Source organism: Lichenostomus cassidix, chromosome 1Aa (genome assembly GCF_008360975.1).
Source record: "Lichenostomus cassidix isolate B80296 chromosome 1Aa, HeHo_3.0, whole genome shotgun sequence".
In the NCBI taxonomy this organism is placed as follows: domain Eukaryota; kingdom Metazoa; phylum Chordata; class Aves; order Passeriformes; family Meliphagidae; genus Lichenostomus; species Lichenostomus cassidix.
In genome coordinates, this window is record NC_139480.1 from 6,133,242 (window position 1) to 6,154,722 (window position 21,481).

The 21,481-nt window shown below is 43.3% G+C and overlaps 1 protein-coding gene across 3 annotated transcripts in view; it reads left to right on the forward strand.

Annotated features, from left to right (window-relative positions):
• Positions 1-987: 987 nt before the first annotated feature.
• The window catches only part of CAMK1D (calcium/calmodulin dependent protein kinase ID), a 209,881-nt gene continuing 189,387 nt past the window's right edge, over positions 988-21,481 (forward strand). For all 3 annotated transcript variants that reach the window (XM_085082821.1, XM_085082831.1, XM_085082839.1), the window contains exon 1: positions 988-1,812. In XM_085082821.1, coding sequence (XP_084938947.1) covers positions 1,721-1,812 — 92 coding nt within the window. In that variant the 5' untranslated portion in view covers positions 988-1,720. The remainder of the gene's footprint in view (positions 1,813-21,481) is intronic.

Consider the following 21,481-nt stretch of genomic DNA (forward strand, 5'->3'; position numbering starts at 1 on the left):
TATGAATGCCCACCTCTGCCACAGCCCCTTTGAGATGAGAGGCACAGCTTAGCCCAGACCCAGGGAAAGCCTCACAGGCTGACACCTTGTAATTTCTGATCATAAATGATAGGAAATCTGGAAAATCAGCTTCCAAAGTAGAATTTCAAGGAGTCTGTTAAAAGACACAATGCATGTTAAACAGTGAAGTGCATACAGTCACATTTGGTTTAAAGTAAATGTTATTTAGCTCCTTGTATTTGGATTTATTTCCGGGTCTTGATTTGATGATCAGGTTTGGAACTGATCAGGTTTGGGGCTGCCCCTGAGGCACCAGAGTTCCTGTATCACTGACAGCAAAGCCTCTGATTTAGTCACCTAATTTGCGTCTCCCAAAAGAGCTGCACTTTTAAAGTGCTTTGTATCTTCTAAAACTGAAGCCCAAAGATCTTAACTATAAACATATCTCAGTTAGCGTAGACTATAATTTTCTCTGATGTCTGACGAATCCTGCCTGTCACCCCGCATCAGAACTCAGCCCATGCCCGATGTGACGACGCTAGAGGTCTCAGTGTCGCTGAGAAAAAGCTGCTTTTAGCAATAATCTCAGCCACGCGTGTGTGTGACAGTGCAAGAGGCCGATGCCATGCCCAGCTCGGACGGCGGTGCCGGCGGGGTGGGCGCGGTGCCGGGGCTGGACCCCTGGCCGGGGCTGTGTGACCCTTCTTAGGGTGCCCCTTGCTTCTAGGCTGTGCCGGGTAAGGGTGGTCCTTGCTGAGGGATGAGTTTTGGCATCCCAGGACTGTGTGTGAGGGTGCGAGACAGGTGGGCACGGCCGCCCCCGCGCATCCCTGTGCATCCCGGCGCAGTCCCGCGCAGAGCCCGTCCAGGCAGCACGGCCGCTTGTGGTGTGCCTTTTTAATTTTCCTCTTTTTTTCCCGGCTTTCCTTTTTTATTTTTTTTTTCCCTCGCTGCTTTCCCTCCCCTCCTGTTTGACGTGCGTGGTTTTGGTGCAATGCGAATTATCTTCATTCAGTCAGGAGGGGCAGCGCCAGGCAGCAGAGCAGCGGCGGGGCTGCCTCCTCCTTCTTCCTCCTCCTCCGTTTTCTCCTCTTCCTCCTCCTCCTCCTCCTCCCATTGCCATAACAACCGCGCACAGCCGCTGCGCCCGCGGGGCTCCGCAGCGCACCGCGCCCGGCAGGCTGAGCATCCCGCGGGGCCCCGCACGGGGGTGGGCGAACAGAAACAGTGACCTCCCTCCAAAAGAAAAAAACAAAAAAAGAAAAAAAAGAAAAGAAAAACAAACAAACAAACAAAAAAAGGGACTTCTCCGCGGGGTGGGTCAGTCAGGGAGCAAAGTGACCCCAGGACGCGGGTGCGCGCAGCTGCTGCGCGGGGCGCAGGAGGACGGAGAGACGGGGCAGCCCCGCCAGCGGCTCCGCGGGGGGAGCGCGGAGGAGGGGAGAGAAGGGGAGGGAAAGGGGGGAAGAGAAAGTTGGGAGGAAATAGCCCAGGAAAAGTGACACTCGCGGAGCCCGCCGGAGCGCGGAGGAAATAAAAGCGGCGGCGGGCAGGAAGTGTGAGGAGGAGGAGGAGGAAGGGGAGAAGAAGGAGGCGGAGGAGGAGGAAAAAGAAGAAGAAACAGCAGCAGCAGCAGCCGCTGCCGCCGCGGCAGAAAAGAAAGCAAAAGCCGCCCGAGGGCTCGGAGCCGCCGGCGCGGCATCCGCGGGGCTGCGCGGCCATGGCCCGGGAGAACGGGGACGGCGGCGGCTCCTGGAAGAAGCAGGCGGAGGACATCAAGAAGATCTTCGAGTTCAAGGAGACGCTGGGGACGTAGGTGGCGGGTTCGGCTGCGGGGCCGCTGGCGGGCGCGGGCGCTGTCCCTGTCCCTTCCCCCGGGGATGCGCGGTCCCCCGCGGGTGGGTGCGGGTCTCGGTGCGGGATTTGCGCACCCGCGGGTGCTGCTCCGCGCCCCGCGTATCCATCCCAGCAAGAAGTCGGAGCGACCTGGGAACACGGAGGAAAATAGAATTGTGGGGCAGGAGCTGGGCTAGCATCACCCCTCACCCTCCCCCCAACCCCCCAAAAAAGCGATAAAAAGGAAAAACCCCAAGTGTTTTAAAATATTCATAGAACGAAGAGACGGGGGAAGGTTTTTCTTGATAGTGCAACTGTAAATAAATGCGGTCTGACTCGCACGCTTCCCCTAAAGCCGATGGCTGCGGCTATTCGTGGACAGACGAGCAGAAATAATCGGAGTGGATTGGATGTGTTTTAGCTACGATGCTTAACTGTTGTGGGGCTTTATTTGTTTTATTTATAGTGGCGGGGCATAAAGATTAGTAAAACGTTAGAGTTGGGTTTTTTTGGTTGGTTTTTTTTTTTTTTTTTAGAAGGCTGAGAAAAAACACGCACAGATGGTGCAAGAGAGCGGGGTACAGGCTGGTGCCTTTTTGGCTGAGCAAAGAGTTTTATTTTTGTTAAAACTAATTTTCGCACACAGGCTATTATATATGTAGGGAGCCGGGAGTGCTGAAGGAGTCAGCGCATGGGCTGCTGTTTGTGTATACATTGTAATTAAAGTTGGGTTGTGTTGGGAGTGCTCCCAATCGTAGCTGTGTCCCCACTGCTTTAATTGAAACTTTAAGCATGTCTCGAAGCGTAGCGTTGTTAATCTCGAGTAGTGCTTTTCCTACGCTGCGTGCCACTTCCAAAACACAGCGGAACAAGTTTTGACTGTAATATTTGAGTTTCTTTCTGCTTCCAAGGGAGGGCTCCCTATAAACAGAGCATTTCTGGTTCGTGGGCTCGCTGATTTCCTATAAACAGGCTGAGAGTAGGAGCCAGGCTGGGCATTTAACATGGAGGTGGGTCACGCAGCTCTGCCGTGATGAGCTTGATAGCACAGCCCTCAGGAAAACTCTGACTTAGTAAATCAAATTCATGTCTGTCCAGGTCTCTGAAGGGGCAAAATGCAGCGTAAGAGCCAAGGGTTGTGATGTATTCTTGTCACCTTCATTGAGTTTTTGCTGTGAGAATTTCATGCTGGGAGAGACGTGCCCTGCTTGTCACCTGAGGTGTGCAGTTCCCTTCCTGAGCAAAGGGGTGTTGTAGAGGAAAGTATTAGTGCTCTGAGGTTTGCTGGAGCAGCAGGACAGTTCGCTGGGGTTCCCACTGTACAGCTTTGTGTCATCTCTGTGGCTGTGGTGTTGAAGCCTCCTGCGAGGGTTAATGTGTGCTGCTGAAGAGGTTCAGGAAGAATTAATGCTGTGGCCTTGATCCAGATCCCACTGTAGTCAATGGGAGCAGGTGTAGATCCCAAGGAAGGTAAAGCTGGTCAGAGTTAATAGTTATGCATATTAGCATGGCTGTTACAAATTAAATTCATTAAATATGGCCAATTAGTGTCTCAAACTATTAACTGTTGTCTGAACCTCAGTTTGGTAAGTCCTTTCTAATGGGAATGGAAGGTGTGAAGTTTTAAAACTTAACAGTTAATCTAGAAAGTTTTAGAAAATTAAAATAAATGGATTACTAACCTGGGCCCACATAAAGAAAATTGAGCTATTTTCTTTTTCAGCCACAGTGGTATTTAATTATGAATATATGTGCATTTAACAGCCTGCACGTGGGTTGCCTTCTGGTTGTGCATTCCTTAGCTTCCAAGGGCAGGCTGATAATTAGAAGATTTGAATCTGAGTTTTGGTTCTGTCCTTGGCCACCCACCAGTGCAGCACCTGCAGCTCCTACCAGAGCTGGTGTGACTTACCAGGATGTGAAACTTCTAAAAAATTTAGGCCATTGCTGTGCCAAATCATTAAAGTGCCTGTTCCATTTTCACTGAAGGCAGTGAAAGGCTCTTCGCTGACTTGAGCAGCAGATACACAAGAGTCCAGGAGCCCAAATGGTGGGAATCATTCTCAAGTATTGATAAGAAAGTATTTAAATAGGAATTAAACTCTATAAGTCTAAGTAGCTTTAAAGTATTTGGACCAAAATGTTTTCCTCTGGCATTATTTAGGAGCAGGGATGAAATCTTCTCTGATCCCTCCTGCACTGTAATGCTGAACTGTGTTGGACAGCCAACACTTGAGCTCACTGTCTAATAGATTTTTCTCTAGCATGGAGTGAAAAACTTGGCATATCACATGAAATGCACTGGATTGTAGTAGCTGTATTTTGCATTTCTCTACCATTCCATTTCAGGATGCCAAAGTGCTAAAAGCACTTTAAACAGAAAAACAGCCCTTTTTCATGCAGCTGTCTTAACTGCCTGTGGTAAAATTGGCTGGAGAAAGAAAAGCATTAAACCCCCAAATCAGGGAAGAAAGTGAAAAAAGAACTTTAAAAGCATATTTTGTTTCAAGTGCATTGATTTGTGAATGTTAAATCTATGTGTATACCCTATTAATGATTTGTTCTCAGAAAAGAGCCTTTCATCTGAATAAAAGCTCTTCAGGAGATCTTTAACACGGGAGAGTTGAAATTTGCTGGAATTATTAAAAAGATCCTAAGACGGTTAATCATTCTATCATTTGGGCTTCAAGGATCCTCTAATGAGTACCCAGCTCTCCCTTCCAGAGCTGGAATGAATTATTTACATGTCTCTGTAAATCATGTCCAGCTACTGGTGGTGAAATTGAATTGGATGTCATGTCCAGATGTAAGAAAGGAGCTCTTTTCCACCCAAAGAATTGTTTCCTTTGGTGGCCAAAGTCTGTGTTGTTTGCTCTGCTTTGGGCTGTTGGGCAATAATGTTTTTCTGAAGAAGTATCAGCAATGCAGTGGTTGGCTCAGATGTACCCAAACCTGTATTTACCCTGTTCTGTGTTTATGCAGATATTAAAGCATGTGCAATCTTAATTTGGGGCTGCAGCCTCTCAGGTACCAGTGTGTCAACAAAACATTTTGGTAATACTAATAAATATTATTATATTTTATTATGCATGATTACTTCTATAGTTTATATATTAGTATATAATATACACAGGTTCATTGAGTGTTCCTTCCTGAATCTGTTCACTACTAAGCCATTGACAGTGAAATTACAGATCCTGAAAAAGTAGCTAGGAAAAAATAAACAATATTAAGATAAAATCATAGCAACTGGCCAGATCCTCAGCTGATCTTCCAAGTCAGCTTGACTTCCAAGCCAAGTAAGATGTGCTTGAGGAAAGAAGAGGATCTGACTAAGCCCTTCTCTCTTTAAATTTCCACAAATTCACTGGTTGTAGCTCTACTCAGTTCCCCTTGGAAGGCAAATTGAGAGGGCAATTGAGGGCCTGCCTGGGGAGGAGGATTTTTGCCCCAGCTCTCGAGAGTTGTAAAGTTTCACAATAGCAGGAATCTGATAAGAAAATGAGTGATGACAGAAATACCACTTTTTTCCCCCCTCCATATTTAAAGTGTATTGTATCTAAGGCATTTTAAACCTCATATTTTGACATCCAAGAAATAATAAGAAACACCATGTCATCCACTAGTCAAAGAGGAAAATTCCATCACTTGATCTGCCTAATTAGATCGTCCCACATTTCTAAGGTATCTGTCATTAGGCCTTATTGACATCAGAGTTATGATGAACTTCTGATGTTTAGAACGACTAAGACTTCGTAACTATGAAAATAGTGATGCAGTCCTTAAAAATGATGTGGTAGATTCCTTAAAGCTTAGTAAGGATAACAGAGGGAGTTGCATGGATATAGCCATAACACAGTAAGAGCTGGGTGGGAAGACAAATACGCTTCAAATAAATTTCCAGTACTTTCCTAAAATACAGTATAGAGAAAACATATGGGTGGTTCTGTTTTTCTCAGGGGTTCTGTGGTAATTTTTGATTCCTCTGTGTCACTTCCATACTCTTACACCATTTGATGGGCTCCTGGCACTCTGCATGGCTCTTCCACACACCAATACGTGCTTCTTCATGCTGTGAAATAAAGTCACTCCTCGTCCTCCTCTCACAGCTCTTTTCTTTCTCACACACCCACGTGCACACACAGACACACACATTGTCACAAACCCTGACTTGCTGTCGGCTGTGTCTCTGTCCTCTCATGTCCTTCCCCTGAGTGCAGCCTCGCACAGGCACTGGTTCTTTCTAAGAGCTGATCCAACCCTTTCTCTCACCAGTTTTTGGATGGCCAGACCCTCGTGGGGGGCTGTGCCTCAGGCCAGCCTTGGATCCCACCAGTGACAAGGTGCTGGTGGTAAGGACAGGTCCTGGCAGAGGCTGCTCTCTGGAGGAGAGGTGCTGGGAGGTACCAGAGGGCTCAAGATCTGTTTGCCTCTGGTCAAAGATCTTCCCTTTTTGTCAACTGGGTGCCAAAAGCACTTGTGTTGGACTCACACAACAGATCATCTCTGTTTAGCTGTTTAACTTGAGGCATCATGCAAGTTACTCAGTTTTTCCCTTCTGATTTTGGAAGTTCTTAAGACATAAAGAAATATGTTGATATTTGTGTTTCCCTTGGCTCGATGCCCCCTGTGATGATTGAGGGCTTTGTTTGATTTTCGAGTTTCTGCTGACATTACTAGCAATTGCTGCCTCTCTTTTACGACACCTCAGTGAGGCAGCAGTGGCTCTGTCTGACTGTTTCATATTTTCCTCAGTTCAGTATTTTCCTTTTTTTTCTTTTTTCCTAAATTAAAGAGACATTTCACCTAAATATATATATATATAGATTCAGGGGAGAAAATACAGTGTCCCAAAGGGCTGAAGTTAGGGTGGATGTTTTCAGGGGCAAAACTGATGAACCAGTGGAGCAAACCATGAGGGCAAGTGGATCTCAACTCCTCTGTTATGATTTTCTGGGAGCTCTGGAAGCTCTCAAGCTTCATGCAGCAGGAAAGTGCCTCTTGTCCATGTTTACAGAGGAAGATATTTCATGGTCATTTATGACCTTAAAACCTGTAACTCTGGGAATCTCTCTGTCAAACCCACGTGGGGTCAGGAATAATTTGTGCTAAGAGGTGCGTACAGCACCTCTCTAGCATCTGTGGGAGGAGTGAAAGCTGAAGCCCAAATATTAATGTTTAACATAATGGTGTGAAACAACTCAGATGTTTTAGTTTGTGTATTCTATTTAGGGAAAGCAGAAAAACATTGTTAGGACCCCATTAAGGTGACACATTTTGCTTTAAACCAAGTAATCCTGTTTGCTATCGCCAGGCATAAGTTGCTGTCCAGTGTGTTCTTGAAGGCTTAAAAATAATGAGTTAATTTCTTTTGATGTAAATTGATTGTCTTCCTTGAACAGTAACAAAAAATAACAGATTTGAGGGTTCAGCTGAAATTGAAATGGGAAGGAAAGCAAAGCAAGATAGCCAATGGATTTAAATATTGATGGTGAGGATTGGGAAAAAAATTGGCAGTCATGGGTGGGAAGGGATTTTAGACAGCTCTCCAGCTCTGGTTCACAGGTGCATTTTGGAAAGTGCTTGTTTGGGGCAACAGTATAGCCTAAAAGCCAATTTTCTTTCATCATCTGAAATTAAGATTTCAAAATACTCAATAATCAAAACCTTTCAGGTAAATACATAATTCTGGAGACACGCAGTTGCTGTATTGTCAGCTCACATATGTGCTCATGCTTCCTTTGTTAGCCTGGTTTTCTACTAGTTTTGACTCCTTACCTCATTTTTTGCCTGCCTTCTCTCTTTTCCCGTGGATATTCTCTTTCAAGTCCATCTGGGTCCTGTCTGAGCTCCCGGCTGCCAGAGGATCCCTGCTCACCTCCATGCCTATGCAGCCAAGGAGGGTGCTTGACCAGCAAATATCCAAAAGATATTTGGATTGGGTTGGAATGGACTATTTGGGTTTTTCCCAGCTATTTTTTGCTTGGGAAAATGTGATCCTTGCCTCAGCCAACCCTCAGTCAAAGTCCTCAGGACTTCAGTATAACCAATATCTATTCCACAACTGCTCTTTGTGTAGGGCAAAGCGTGCATAAAAATATTGGTGTTTTTTGGCAGCCACAGAGGTAGCTGACACCCCAGCAGCTCCCAACAAGCAAAACCCAGAAGGTGGAGAGGTGGTGGATGGAGCTGAACCCAACTCTTTGGAGCCCTACAGTAATCCTTCAAGCAAAAGTCTCTTGTTCCCCTCACAGCCACAACACAGTGGGTGTGAGAGCCTTCTTCACCGCCGCTCCCACCATCTGGAGCAGCCTGTCTGCTTCCTTCACCCTCCATCTGCTTTCACATAGGAGCTGAAATATCTATGTATGTTTTCCTTCCTTTTTGTCTCTTTTTCTCTCCTCCTTGGTTACTGACCTCAATTATTTTTGTTGTCCTTCACACACAGTTCTCCTGACTACGTGCAGAATATTAGTTGGGGGTTATTTAATCCTTTCAAGCATCCAAGGATACAATTAATATTGAATAAAGTTGTATTGTTTTGGTTTGCTTGACAATAACAGGCATTTATAATAGGATTCTGAATTTATTGCCAGTAATGGTATTCGCTTAACCGGTGACTCACAGTTTATATTCATGATTACTTAATAGGACCTAATTTTCTAGTCATTTTAGATAGCAGGAAAACAAGTTGGAGCTAAGCGGGTTCTGTTAGTAAACAGGTAATGAGTGAAAGCAGGGATAAAAAATTTCCTCCGGGCAGTGATCTGTCATTTTCATTGGAATTCAAACCACCTTGCTTTTCAGTGCTTCTCTGTAAATAATAATTAACAACAATGACAATAATTTGCAAACATATGTGTGTGATTGGGCTGTTGTTGAATGACAAATAGCTAGCTTAGCAATCAGAATATTTCTGATTTCTGGCAATCATAGTGTTCCTTAAAACCTTTCTATCAAATCTTAACACCGATATGTTTTTTTATTATCTGACTTGGCAGTTCCTATAATTTTCTTCTGAATGTTGTGCCAATCACTTTTGAAAAAGAAAGCTATAAATAACAGATTGTTAATAAACTTTTGGAGGCCCTTCACTGATGTTTCAATGTTGAAAGCTGCATATTGAGTTTTATGCCAGAATTACTCACCAAACAGATTGTATAAGGTTAAATTAAAATAATACTCTTTAGTAGAAATTTTTTAGCTGAGTTAAAAAGCCTTTTTTAAAAATTTTAAACCATGGATGTGCTACTGGGAATCTCTGATTTTGAGCTGATCCATGTGTAGAACAGCTGAGCACAGCACTGGGCATCCTCTGTAACAATAGCTCACTGATTTTGCTTGATCTTTTCCTGAGCAATATCATGTGTCACAGTTAAAATATCAACAGTTTTGGACAACTGGACTACGTAGGATTAGTTCTTAAAATACATTTTTTAGGAGTGAAATGGGAAGAAACACATGAGAGAAAACATGCTGGCTTAGATGTATTGAGGATTTTTTTTTATTTTTGTTTTGATTTTCTTATATCCCCAATTGGAGATAAACCAGTCTTCTTACAGTTTCCAGGAGGAGCAAAATGCAGGTGCTTGTAATCATGCAAATGAACTTGAGCTTTTACCAGCAACAGGGTGAAGAGTTGTGGCACCTCCCCCCTAAACCCTTCCCTTTGCTCTTTTTCCTATAGGATTCTTCTTGTTTTCCTGCTCTTAATGCTCCCCCTAATTTAGGCTGTGTATTTGAAAGTATGTTGTTTCAAGCCTGAGCACCCAAAAGTTGGGAATTACATCTTATACTCCATTACCAGAGTGTAGGAGATGTAGAAATTTCATTCGTGGCTGATGGGAGTGGAGTGAGGTCAGGATCTGTGGAATTTCTGAGGTCTGGGAACCTTTAACCTCCCTGTTTGTTTTGGTGAGGGCTGGTGTGGCAGTTTGGAGAGCAAGGAGAGTAATATTTCCCTGCTCAAACAGTGGTGGGGTTTGAAGGTTTGCAGGTCTTCCTGGGAACTCCAAAGGGAAAGTTCCTCAGATATCACAGGTACCTCCCTAAAGACAGAACCCCTCCAGTGCTGCAGAGTGGTTCTGTGACATTGCTGTGTTTCAGCTGAGCAGGGTGTTTAAAACCTGCCTGACACCCCATGGCACTTGGGGAACCTGGCTATCCCTCTCCACCAGCTGCATCACTGGTCACAGAAATGGAGGTGCTTCTGTCCTAGTACAGAATAAACCAGCACAGCCACTCCTGCTTAGATGTAGAGGTTTGCAAAGGCTCAGAAGCTGGTGTGTATGTGAGGGTTGGAGATGGGCAAGTGAGATGTGAAGGGTCTAAAATACTTGGGTTTTTTTCCACTGTGCCTTTTGTTGGCCTCAAATGAGATCAGGCACTGTTGAGCGATGACTGCTGCAAACACCAGAGTAAAAGACTGTTCGTACCCAGGAGAACTTATAATCTAAATAAATAAGACAAAAATGCTAACACTGTTTTGTTAAAGACAAGCAAGTGTGTCACTTGTAAACCCAGAGCTCAGCCTGAATCTTAACTCCAGCCTCATGCAGGGGACTGTCCCACTTCTTTTTGTAGTGGGCACTGTGTCAGCACCAATGTCCTCAAAATACATTTATTTGTATGTGATTCACCCAGGGTCATCATGTATAATTCGTTTTTACTAGTTAAGGTTTGAAGATGCAAAGCACTGTCTCTCTGCTGTTGGTAACAGCGTGGGCGCTTTATTGCTGTGTTGTTTCAGCTGCTCAGAGGAATCCAGGTCTGCCCAGAGCTATAAAGAGCTGGAACAGTCCAGGCAGTTCTTGGGGTGATGTGGGATTGCTCCCAGCAGGACCCCATCCTCCCAACCCAGCTTAAATAATTCAAAGGGCCAGCTTCAGCCAGGCGTGTTTTCCATACAGACTCACCAGCTGTGACCCTACTGCCCCACTGTGCTGGGCAAGGGCAGAAATGATGGAAACTATCGGATGAAAAACTGTGAAAAACCCAAAATTACATAGAAAACTCAAACAGCACAAATGAGAGCTGAAGGGAGAGGAGTGCACTGAGGGGATTTGCAGCCACATGGGAAACTCCTCTGGGGAAGGCACAGGTTGCTAATCAAATTCAGCCATAGTTGAGAGAGATTACTGGAGCATCCCTGAATAATCCTTCACTGTTATATTGAGTTGGCTTGGAGATTTCCTCCCACTGCTCACTCTTGTCTTCTCCTGCCTCTCAGCATAAGTACTCAGCACAATGTGCCCAGCCATGAAGCCTGTGGTGTTTTGGGAATTTCAGGCATGGCAAAGTGCTTGGTGTGCACTGTCAATGGCACAAGACACCGTGAGCAACTTAAACTTGATTTGAGCTCCCTACCCTGTTTTCTTCAATAACACCTGAACAAATCAAAGGCTTTGTCCTTTACTTTGGAGCATTTGTAGCTGCAGCCTGAGATATCTTAAGGACTATCTAAAGCTCTGGGATCAGCATCACCCTCACACCTTTGCTTTAATGGGATTTCTTGCCGCAGGGGTGTAATTAATTTGCTCAACTTTTTTTGAGGGGAAAATCTGACACTGTTAAGCTTTTCCATGGGCTGATGATGAGCATCACAAAAATACCACCTCCTTCTCTGGGTGCAAGCCATGGTGTTTTGAGACACCTTCTCTAGCATAATTACATAGCAACCTGAATATTGCAAAGCAAACAAGCTCTCCCTCCCAAAATAAAACGCTCTCAAATGTAAAAAAAAAAAACCAAAACAACTACAAAACAGAACAAACCCCACTTACCTTTCCTAGGGAGAGCAGAGGGGGGCAAACAACATGCAGCTTGTTAGCTGAGTTGCTTGAAGCATCATGAGATGCTTAGATAAAAACATTAATGGAGCAGAAAAAGTGTGACTCCTTTTGGCCTGATGACCCAGGCACGGGAGCAGAAGAGGAATAATTTAGAAGGAAGGGAAATGTCTCCTGTCACAGGTTTGACTTATGCCTTTTAGGAAGCAGGAGGCTATATATTTAGATGTCAGGGAGAAAGTACCAAGAAATAAGCTGAAAAATATGGTTCTCAAAAGCACATAGACACAGGGCATAGAGGTACTGCAGGCTGCAGGGAGACTTCAGCTCTTTGGCATATTAAGGTGTATCTGGAGTAATTTTACTGACTAATTTTCCTGTCCATAGCCATGTAATTTATGTCATAGACATAAATTTCATGCTCTTAAGAGAGAGACCTTGGAAAAAAAAATCTTGCAGAGCTTTTTAGGCAGGTTCATTGAATGAGTGTCTCTGATGAATCTTGTATTTTTAATGGAAAGTAATGGAAGTGATTCAAGGATTCCTGAGTGACAGCTGAGAATATTTGTGTCCAGAAAGTAAATGTGTGGCCTTTCGGTACTGTTGAAAGGGAACATAACCGACACAAAAGGTGACAACATGCTCTTTCTACAGGTGAGGGGAGCTGCACTGGGGGAAAGATAAAAGGAGAGGTCTGGAGCAAAGCAGAGCAATGGTATTCAGCTCAAGCTTAATTGACTCTAGAGACTTTTAAGTCCCCCTCCTCGTTCATGAGCTGCAAAAATTCATAGACATGGGTCTTTTGGACAGGACAGCTTGTACTTTGTACACCACTACACTTCCGTCATTTTCAGTCAATGCCCGCTAAATGACCATCAGCTTTGGTGCCAGTGTTTGCCCTGGAGGTTGTGTGATGTTGTGACATCTTTGTCTTGCATTGCCATGTACTTGTCAGGAAGGTGGAGGAGCCTTCTATATACATATAAGTAGATACAGTGTCTGTGTATGTGTGTGTGTCTATATATATATATAAAATATTATATATATAAATGTATATCAATGTATGTATACTCACACATTTAAAACACTGTTTATATAGTGATATATAGAGATATATAGCCTTACATAGCACTGTTTCCTGGCCAAACAGCATGTTGTTTGGCTTCATTAATGAATGCATAGAGAACAACTTGTGCTATTTGGTAAAAGCTGTTAAAGACCATTGTGAATGTTGTTAATTTATTTCGTAGTTTGAATTTCTCTTCTTATTTGGGTTCCACTTAGGGGAAGACGGGAACTCTGTGGTGCCCCTGTGCTCAGTTAGCTAATGGGGGTGAACTCAAACAAGAAGAGGACAATGGTCCTTCCCTCTCCTCCTGTCCTCCATCTCCACGTTACCTCTGCTGCACCAAATCCCTGCTGTCCATCTCCTGTCTAAATCCTGCACAAAGTTCTTGGTAGGGTGCAATGCCAGAGCAGGCACTGCAGGTGTGCACAGCTGGGAGGCACAGCTGGAAGACAGCAAAGCATCTTCCTTTGGGTTAGTTAAGGGCTTTATTTGTTTAGATAAAGCACCCTTCCCGGGGGGGAAATAAAGGTGGTGCAGAGCAGATGGAGCCTGTTTGAACTTTGTTGGTGCAAACTCTTTGGACCACAGCAAATGGAGGGTCAATTAACTAACGTTGTGCTTGGTGTTTGGAGGTCTGTCTCAGGTACCCTGTGAGGGATTCCTCTCCATAAATGAGGTGGTTGAAGTGTCTTCACTGTTCACATTTAACTTTAATTTGCCTACATTAACAGTGTCAACTACTTGTTGCCTTCTGCTGCTGCAAACTCGTGGCTTGCAAAGTTGTGCTGATTAAAACCACACTGTGCCAGTTGTTGTGGCAGTGAGTTCCTTACTTTCTGCAATCAAATCCCTTTTCTGCTGTTGTTTAAGCAACACCCCTATGGATGTAACACTGGCTTAGATATTTTCATATTTTGACACCAAGGCAAAATATGGAAGGTGGGGAGGGAGATTGGTTGTAAAAATATTTGAAAACCCTAGTTTTGGTTTTGCAGGGTGCCTGTAAAATGTGTACTTAGAGGTCTCCTTGTGTGTCTGGTCTTACAGATAAAGTAAGTGACATTTCACTTAAAATGTGTACTTAGAGGTCTCCTTTGTGGTCTGAGTGGGTCTTCCTGAAGTCAGAAGGTACCACAGAGAAGCACAACAGGTTCTCTTTTATTTTCTCTTAAATTATTTGTAGCATCTCAAAGTTACGGTAAAATTCTGCCTTTGATTTCCACAGCTTGGAGGTTTTCCTGTGGGAGCCAAGAGAAGCCCCTACTACTCAGCAGTAGGCTGGAATAGCAGCATTTTACACTCCTTATGCTCAGGTTTCAAACATCATTATAAAGTTACAAGGCTGTGAAGGAACAGGTTGCAATTCCACAACAGAAGAGGAAGGGGCTGAACACATCCCACAGGACAATTTCCATCTTCTGCCAGCTCAGTTGTTTGCAGGGACGTGCTGTGAATTTATTTAATGAAACTATACAGGTTAAAAATAGTTCTCTAAAGAGGAGGTGGGGGAAGGGCAGACGTACAAAGTACAAGAAGTTTTATTTCTTTTCATTCCATAGATGCTATAAATCAGCAGAGAAGTCAGTTGCAGGTTTTTTTTCCCTTTCTATGTTGCGTCGTTAAAAAATCATCAGCCACTACACTGAAATGGTTTGCAAGAGCCACTTTGCCAGGAACTATTTCTGTCTGAGAACAATAAAAAATTAGTAGATGCCAGGTTGAGTTCGTGTGTCAGTGGTTATTGAATTCAACTTAAGAGCTGTAAATGGAACCAATCATCATTTCTTAATGAGATATATGAGAACAAAGAATCACAATGCTTGAATAATCTGTCACATCTCTATCAGTGCTGCAGAAACAATTGTTCAGTTTGTTCAATGGTTTGACAGGTAACATGACAAAAATCAAATTACAAAGCAGATTAAATGTAAATAGGCAGTGCTTTTATTTCTTTTTATTTTCCCCCAGGAATGCCATTCCTAAAGCCTTATGTTTTTTATCCTTGCAATCCCTACCCAGTCATCTGTTTTCAATGGTACTGCTTGGATGAAGTGCTACCTGGCCCACAGTGACATTATTCACCAGATCATTTGTCTTTAATCCATCTCTGGTCTAATGAGACTGTCATCTGGGCCTTAGTAAAAATGAGTGATGCGTTGCCCTGATGTACAGTGTAAGTATGTTTTTCACTGCTAAGGCAGTATTTTTCCAGGGTCCTTAAGGAAACCCATCCCTCAGCCCTCATTAACACTTAATGTAAATATTTCTGAATATTTCATTCATTTGGCAGCTTGGTGTGAGTTCCCTAGGAGCTAAATAACAACCGCTGTACATGGAGTTGATACTATCACCTATTTTAATACCAGAGCTTTCCTCATGTTGCAGCAGTCTGTGACTGGGATGGTCTCATCCCTGTTTGTAGTGATAGGAATCTGCAGCAAACACTGATAACAACTGTCACAGCAGACACTAAATGCCATCTTTGGCAGCAGATGTTCACTGATCTTACCCTTTTCTTCCATAAATGAGCCCTCAATACTTTGAATGAAGCTGAGGCACAAAAGAGATAATTTTTCCCCCGCATGAAATGTTTTCACCTCTTGTCTTCTCCATAGGGAACTCACAGATTTTTGTTCCTTGCACAAATAACTCCTGGATTCTCTCAGTCCATTTGTGTTTTATATAGTCTACAAGATGCCATTGACATGGCTGTCTGTGTATCTCATCGTGCTTCTTGTGTTGTCACCGGGTTCTCAACAGAGATGTCATAACAGCTTTTAGGGAATTGTGAGCACATTTCTTTTTATTTCAGTCAAAGTGATAGGGTTCCAAGAATCCTTTTAAATATAGCAGAGGATTGTGCTTTGGAGGATAATAGTATTTTTTAACTTATCATTGCCATGTGACTTCTATTGCTATGATTTTTGAGCAAATCATGTCCTTACAAATCTGTGATACTGAAAACTCCTGTGCTTATATTTTTGCTACATTTATGCATGACATATGGACTTCCAGTATCTGGTCATTCAGTCTCTGCTCAACATCTTGTATTTTGTGGTGACTGTTGAAGAATCTTAATATGTCTGGTATTTCCTTATCTATTACTGGTGTTGCTGTAGCATTTAGATTGTGGTTTGTTGGCTAACTGTCAAATACTCATGGCTTCATTAAGAAACAGATGTACAGGTCTACACTTTGTTTTTGTAGCTGCACTTTTGACATATTGTAAATGTCCTTAATTGATTTTGTTCAGGGTAATACCATCTGCTGGCATCTGTTTCTGCTGTGATTCTTGCTGAATACTTGTGTGTATCATGGTCTATAAGGACAAATTACAGAGTATCAAGAAGATATTATGTCCATTTTGTTAAAATGAATGAAAGCATAGTTTGAACATTGGACAACTGAATAGCTACATAATTTAACATCTAGATTAATACAGTTTATTTAATAAGCATGTTTCAGGCAAAAATCAGGTTCTCTGTCCATGTTGGGCTCTCTTAATGTATTGTTGGTGTGCCTGCAAATATATCAGAACTTACAGACTGGGAGAAAAGGAGTCTTTGGGTTTGTATTTGGAGGGATGTGGAATAAACTTCTAGATCTTCCTGAAGCCTTTATACAAAACCCTGTCTAACAAACAGTCAAAATAAGTCATGCTGAAATGTCACTTACTTTATCTGTAAGGCTGATGGTCTTCTTGTAAGCCATTAACATAGCTAGATGTGTTCTGATATGAGGATTTTGGTGGCAAGAGCAATACTGGACATGCACTTAGGTGAGAATTCTGCTGAGGATGCAACTAGGAAAATACGTGCTGTCTTCTGAGAGTCCAAAACAAAATTCTCCTTTCTGAGTAGCCCACTGTCCTGTTGGATTTAGCCCTCCATATTCCACTCAGTCCTTCTTAGTAGGTAGAATCAGTATTTATGGTGGATTTTACTGCAGTTGCCGTGTCTGTGTTTGAACTGTGAAATGCAATAGAAATTCCATTTCCTGGCACTCCCTGTCTCTGCTCATGAAAGTGCAGGCAAGTGTCAAAAATTACATAGGTCAAGATTTATCTCTAGTGGCCTAACTCTGCTCCCAATAAAAATAGTGTGAATTGGCTTTTGATGTCAATGAGACAGCATGTATCCAATTTTGAGATGCTTATGACCTCTTTACCTCTCCACACCACACACATGCAGTGGTGACAGGGAGAAGCAGGGTCATGTGGAGAAATGAGAGTCCTCCAAATACCACTGAAGAGAGGCAGAGGGGTGTCCTCAGTGCTTCAACAGAAGTGGGTCACCAGTCTGAAATACTTGTGTCCCAGCAGGGCTGGATTGTCCTTGAGCTGGATAGTCTTTGTTTCATATGGGCAGGATTCAGGTGAAAACTTAATTACGGAGAGCCTTCATGGTTGTGCATGTGTATTAGAGCTCACATGAAAGTAATGGCAAAAGCACAGGTTTTCCTTTTACTTTGCCAGTCACTGTCTTTGATCCAGTGCCCCAGGTCTTGCTGTTCTTCCACTATGGATATCTGCAGGACTGGTGCTCCCATGCTGGTACCCTCTCAGGAGTCAGACTTTGTAAAGTCATGAGCTTTGGAGATGATGTGGACTAATGATGGAGATGTGTATTTGGTTGAAGAGTGCTGGCTAACGATTTGGGAGACTTGGGTTTTGTTTCTGGCTGTGGTCTTTTTTTCTGACCTTGGAGAAGCTGCAGCACCTCACTGGCCTGGTTTCCCCATCTGTCAAACAGTTCCCGACCTACTTAGTAACTCACTTTGAGATCTAACCCATTAAAGCTTGCTGTGTGAGATGTGCAGAATGTACTGTGCAAGGTATTGTTTTTGTCATGGTAATGTGGTAAGAATGTCCCCTGTTGTATCTAAGTATGTTGGGAACTCAGCTGCAATGCTCGTGTTTTGCAAATGGTGCTTTGTGGGGAACAGAAAGCCAGAATCTGATCCCATTCCTAAAAACGCCACTCCAAAAAGAGGTGGACAGCCTGACCTCAAAAACACTAGAAATGGCACAAGGGAGCAAACCCAACTGAAATGCATTTTGTTTTCTGAAGCAGTTCCTGTCTTCCAGTGTGCTGGGAACCCCAGTAAGGCAGAAAGACCTTTCAGAAATGTCTCTGAGCACTCAGCACCAGCCAGTGATGGGTTTTCCAGGTGGATGGACATTAGGGAGACAACTGTAAGAAACTGTAAAGCTGTGAGGCAGTTTCCCCTCCTGTGCAGCCCATGTTATAAGTGAGAGTCAGAAAATAGCAGCCGTTTTAGCATCACGCTGCCAACAGAGTGGGATTTGCAGAGCAGGATAAGGATTTGTGTTGCCCTGAAGAGCCCTCCAATGATTAGACAAAGTGGTCTTGCCTTGAAGACACATCTGTAGCCTTAGTGATGTGTTATCTGCTAAATATATTTTTTAATGTCTCACAATGTTTGTGGCTCTTAAAAATCAATTCAGTAACTAAAGCCAGCACGGTGAGTGGCTACAGTGCCCCTGAAGGTGATAAGCTTTTTGAAATACCTTCAAAAAAACAATGAAAGCAGTTGGAGAAATGTCTTAATTTCTGTGTCTTCTTGGGGGAAAAGATTGTACCTGTGAGATGCAAGAGGAATAGAGTTGTGTTTCCAGTCACTGCAGCAGTTCTGTTTTAAAAAGCCTTTTTGTAGGCACAGTGCATTCAGGTTTTTTCTCTGATTCTGGAAAAAAGTAAAGTTCATGCATAAATTGGCACGCAGGCTTTCATTTAAGCTGTGTGATTTAGATCTGCTGGTGAAGGCTGCTGCTGTAGAGCATTTGGCATTCATCAGAAAAATCTCCAAGTCTAAACAGTTTTATTATGCAAAGTTATATAGTTGGAAGGTAAAACACTCTGTCTTTTTCCACTTTGATGAAGCAGGCTAGATGATGGATGTCCTGTCAAATGTCTCATAAACTTGCAAGGAAGGTGAATAGCTGTCGGTCTCACTGTTCAACCTATGGCTGCTCTAAGCCCTGAGGGAAAGGATGCTTAGTTGGGCTGTGGGTAGGAGAGCAGCTGTACTCAAGAAACCATATGGGTTCTCAAATAATGTGTTAGAAAACCATTAGCATCTTCATGAATTAGGTTCCCAATATCTGGATATTTCCATTCAGCTTTCATTAGCGCAGCTTTATACTTCTTACAAGACACTTCTGCCAACAAAGCTTGCACTGACTGTACTTTACATGTATAGAGATTTTCCTGAAGCAAATTTTCCTTAGTGACTTAGGGAAATTCATAGTTCACTAAAACATCTATTAAAGCTTCACTCTATTTACTATGTGATTACTTTGCTCATTCATATTGCCATGTGTTCGCTGTAAAGTCTTATTATAGGTGTAAAGTCAAAGGGGCTTCAGCAGGAGCCAAAATATTAAGCCCTTAATGTCTTTTTTACTAGGTGTGGACTGCTGAAAGGTGAGCAAGAAGGGCTCTCCTGAGTGACTGTCCTCTGTATTTCTGTACATTTCCACATAATACAAAGGACCAGGTTTGCTAATCCCAGCCAGAGCTCATCCCAGCAGCCAAAAAAAGCCCTTGGTTTTGGGAGGGAGACCTATCTATCCACTGCAGCTCAGTAGGGTGGGAGCTGTGGGTCAGACCTCAGCCCTGCTGGAACACTGATGCCAACAGCAGTTTGATGCCAGTGGAAATCTCCACCAGGATGACGCAGCCTGAGCTGGGCAGAAGCAGCTGCAGCTGGTGGTGTCCTGGCCTTGGTGTCCTGCAGCCACCCAGCACCACCACAAACAGCACCAGTTAGAGCCCTGCTAAGCCATTTTGTAAAACATCCCTGCAGGAGTATCTTGGCAGGGTGAGAGGGAAAAAGCTATTTAGCCCAGCACACTGTTGGTGCACCATAAATATTTTTCTCAATTCCATAAAAACTGCAATAAGGGAACACCAGCCTTCATGAAATGCCCTTTAAAATGCAGCAAGAAAACTCAGTATATTAATAGGTTCCTATTTATTCAACCAAACCTTTAAAATAAACTCAGAGTGCTTGGAAAAGTAACTTTCTCCATCACAGGCAAAGGAATGGTGTTGTTTTTTATTTTGGATAGCTTTAGTTTTTCTGGGAAGAAGACTGTAGCAGAAAAAATAACCCAAGGCAATAATTTGGGCCTTGAACAAAACCAATTTCTTGCATGTAATTTGGGTTTGTTGTCCTCTGAGGCTGTGCTTTACATGGACAGTATAAAACTTGGCAGTCTTTCAAAGTCTTGAGGGAATACCAGAAAGGACTCATTATCCTTTCACCTTGTGCATGGCAGGATCTGCAGAGATTGTGGGAAGTACTGCTGTTTCCCAGGAATTACCAGTTCCTTTAGTGGCAGGAAAGCGGCTGGGTGGGTTTCACTGCCCCTACAGGGGTTGGGTGTATTTGCCTAAATTCAGGAATTCACTGTCATTTGTTGTGGCAGTCTGGCTTGTGCAGAATTGGGTTCCAGAGATGGGCTGGGTAGTGCGTCATCTTTCTTGGTTGGATCCAATCCTCTTACTGCATGTAAGATCTTCCATTAAATAATGTCAAAAATCAGAATTATTTTGCTTGGGTCTAATTTTATTCTCTCCACTTGTGGCTTCATTTGCCAGATATTAAATTGTCTTTGGAAATTTAAGACAACCTTTGTCAGCCTTCTGAGGTGGCAGTGGCACTGTTTTCTCTCCCTGGTTTTGGCACAAATAAGATATTCTTTTAATATTGGTCACTTGTGAATGAGCTCTTGCAAAAAGACAGTACTTGTACCACTTGAGCTCCATTGTGAGAATTTAATATTGGGTTTGTAACCTGGAACATGTGTGATCCACTGGTTCTGCAAAAGCAGCAGCCACAGTAATTAAACATTAACTACCTTTGCTTGAAAAGACCTGTCATCATCACTCTTTGCACTTGTGAGATACTTTTTTTGTATGGATACTGATTATAAGCTTTTAAAGCACTTGCCTGCTCTTTATCTCAGCTGGTATTTACACTGAAAGGTGATTTGAATCCTGCAATTTCACGTCCGTGCAGCCACTCTGCTTGAAATTACTTCTGGGTCATTACGCAAAAACCAGGAATTTTTTATGCTTCTGTGTAAGTGGGTGATGGAAGAGCCTGTTTTCTGCCTTCAGATGGTAAAATCAGCAAGATCAGAGACTCAGCTGGCCCTGTACGACTTGGGATGGGTGTTTCTTTAGGGAAATGTGGGTTGCTGGCAGCAGTGTAAGTGGGTGGGAAATGGAAACTCCAGCTCCATAGCTGGGCATGCCTCAGCCCCATTTTCTCTGAACCCTCCTCCAGCTGGCAAAATCTTCCTGTCTGTGCAGGGAGAGAGTGGTCAAGCACAGGAGCAATGGCTGGGTTTGGTCACTTGGTGCCCCATTGGCTTTGAAGTTGTGTTGCTGTTGTCCTTTCCCACACAAAGCCTCACTGCACCAGAGTTATGCTGCATGGGGTTTGTGGAGGTTGGGGGCCAGAGGCTGACAACACACCAGGATTGGAAAAACTAACCTCAAATCCCCCAACTCTAGCCAAATAAAATTGGAGGGGAGTAGGAGAGTGGGGCAAGTATGAGTCATAACTGGATGGGCTGAGTTTAAAATGCTTTGCAGGTGGTTTTAAAGGAAAATCACTGCACAAAAAGGTTTTGTGACCTGAAAAAATGGTGAAAAAAAAAATTGAAAGGGGGGAGGAAGAGAGAAAAAAAGGGGAAAGAGGAAGAAGAGAAAAAAGGAAACAACTAAAAAAAAAAAAAGACAAGAAAGAAGCTTGA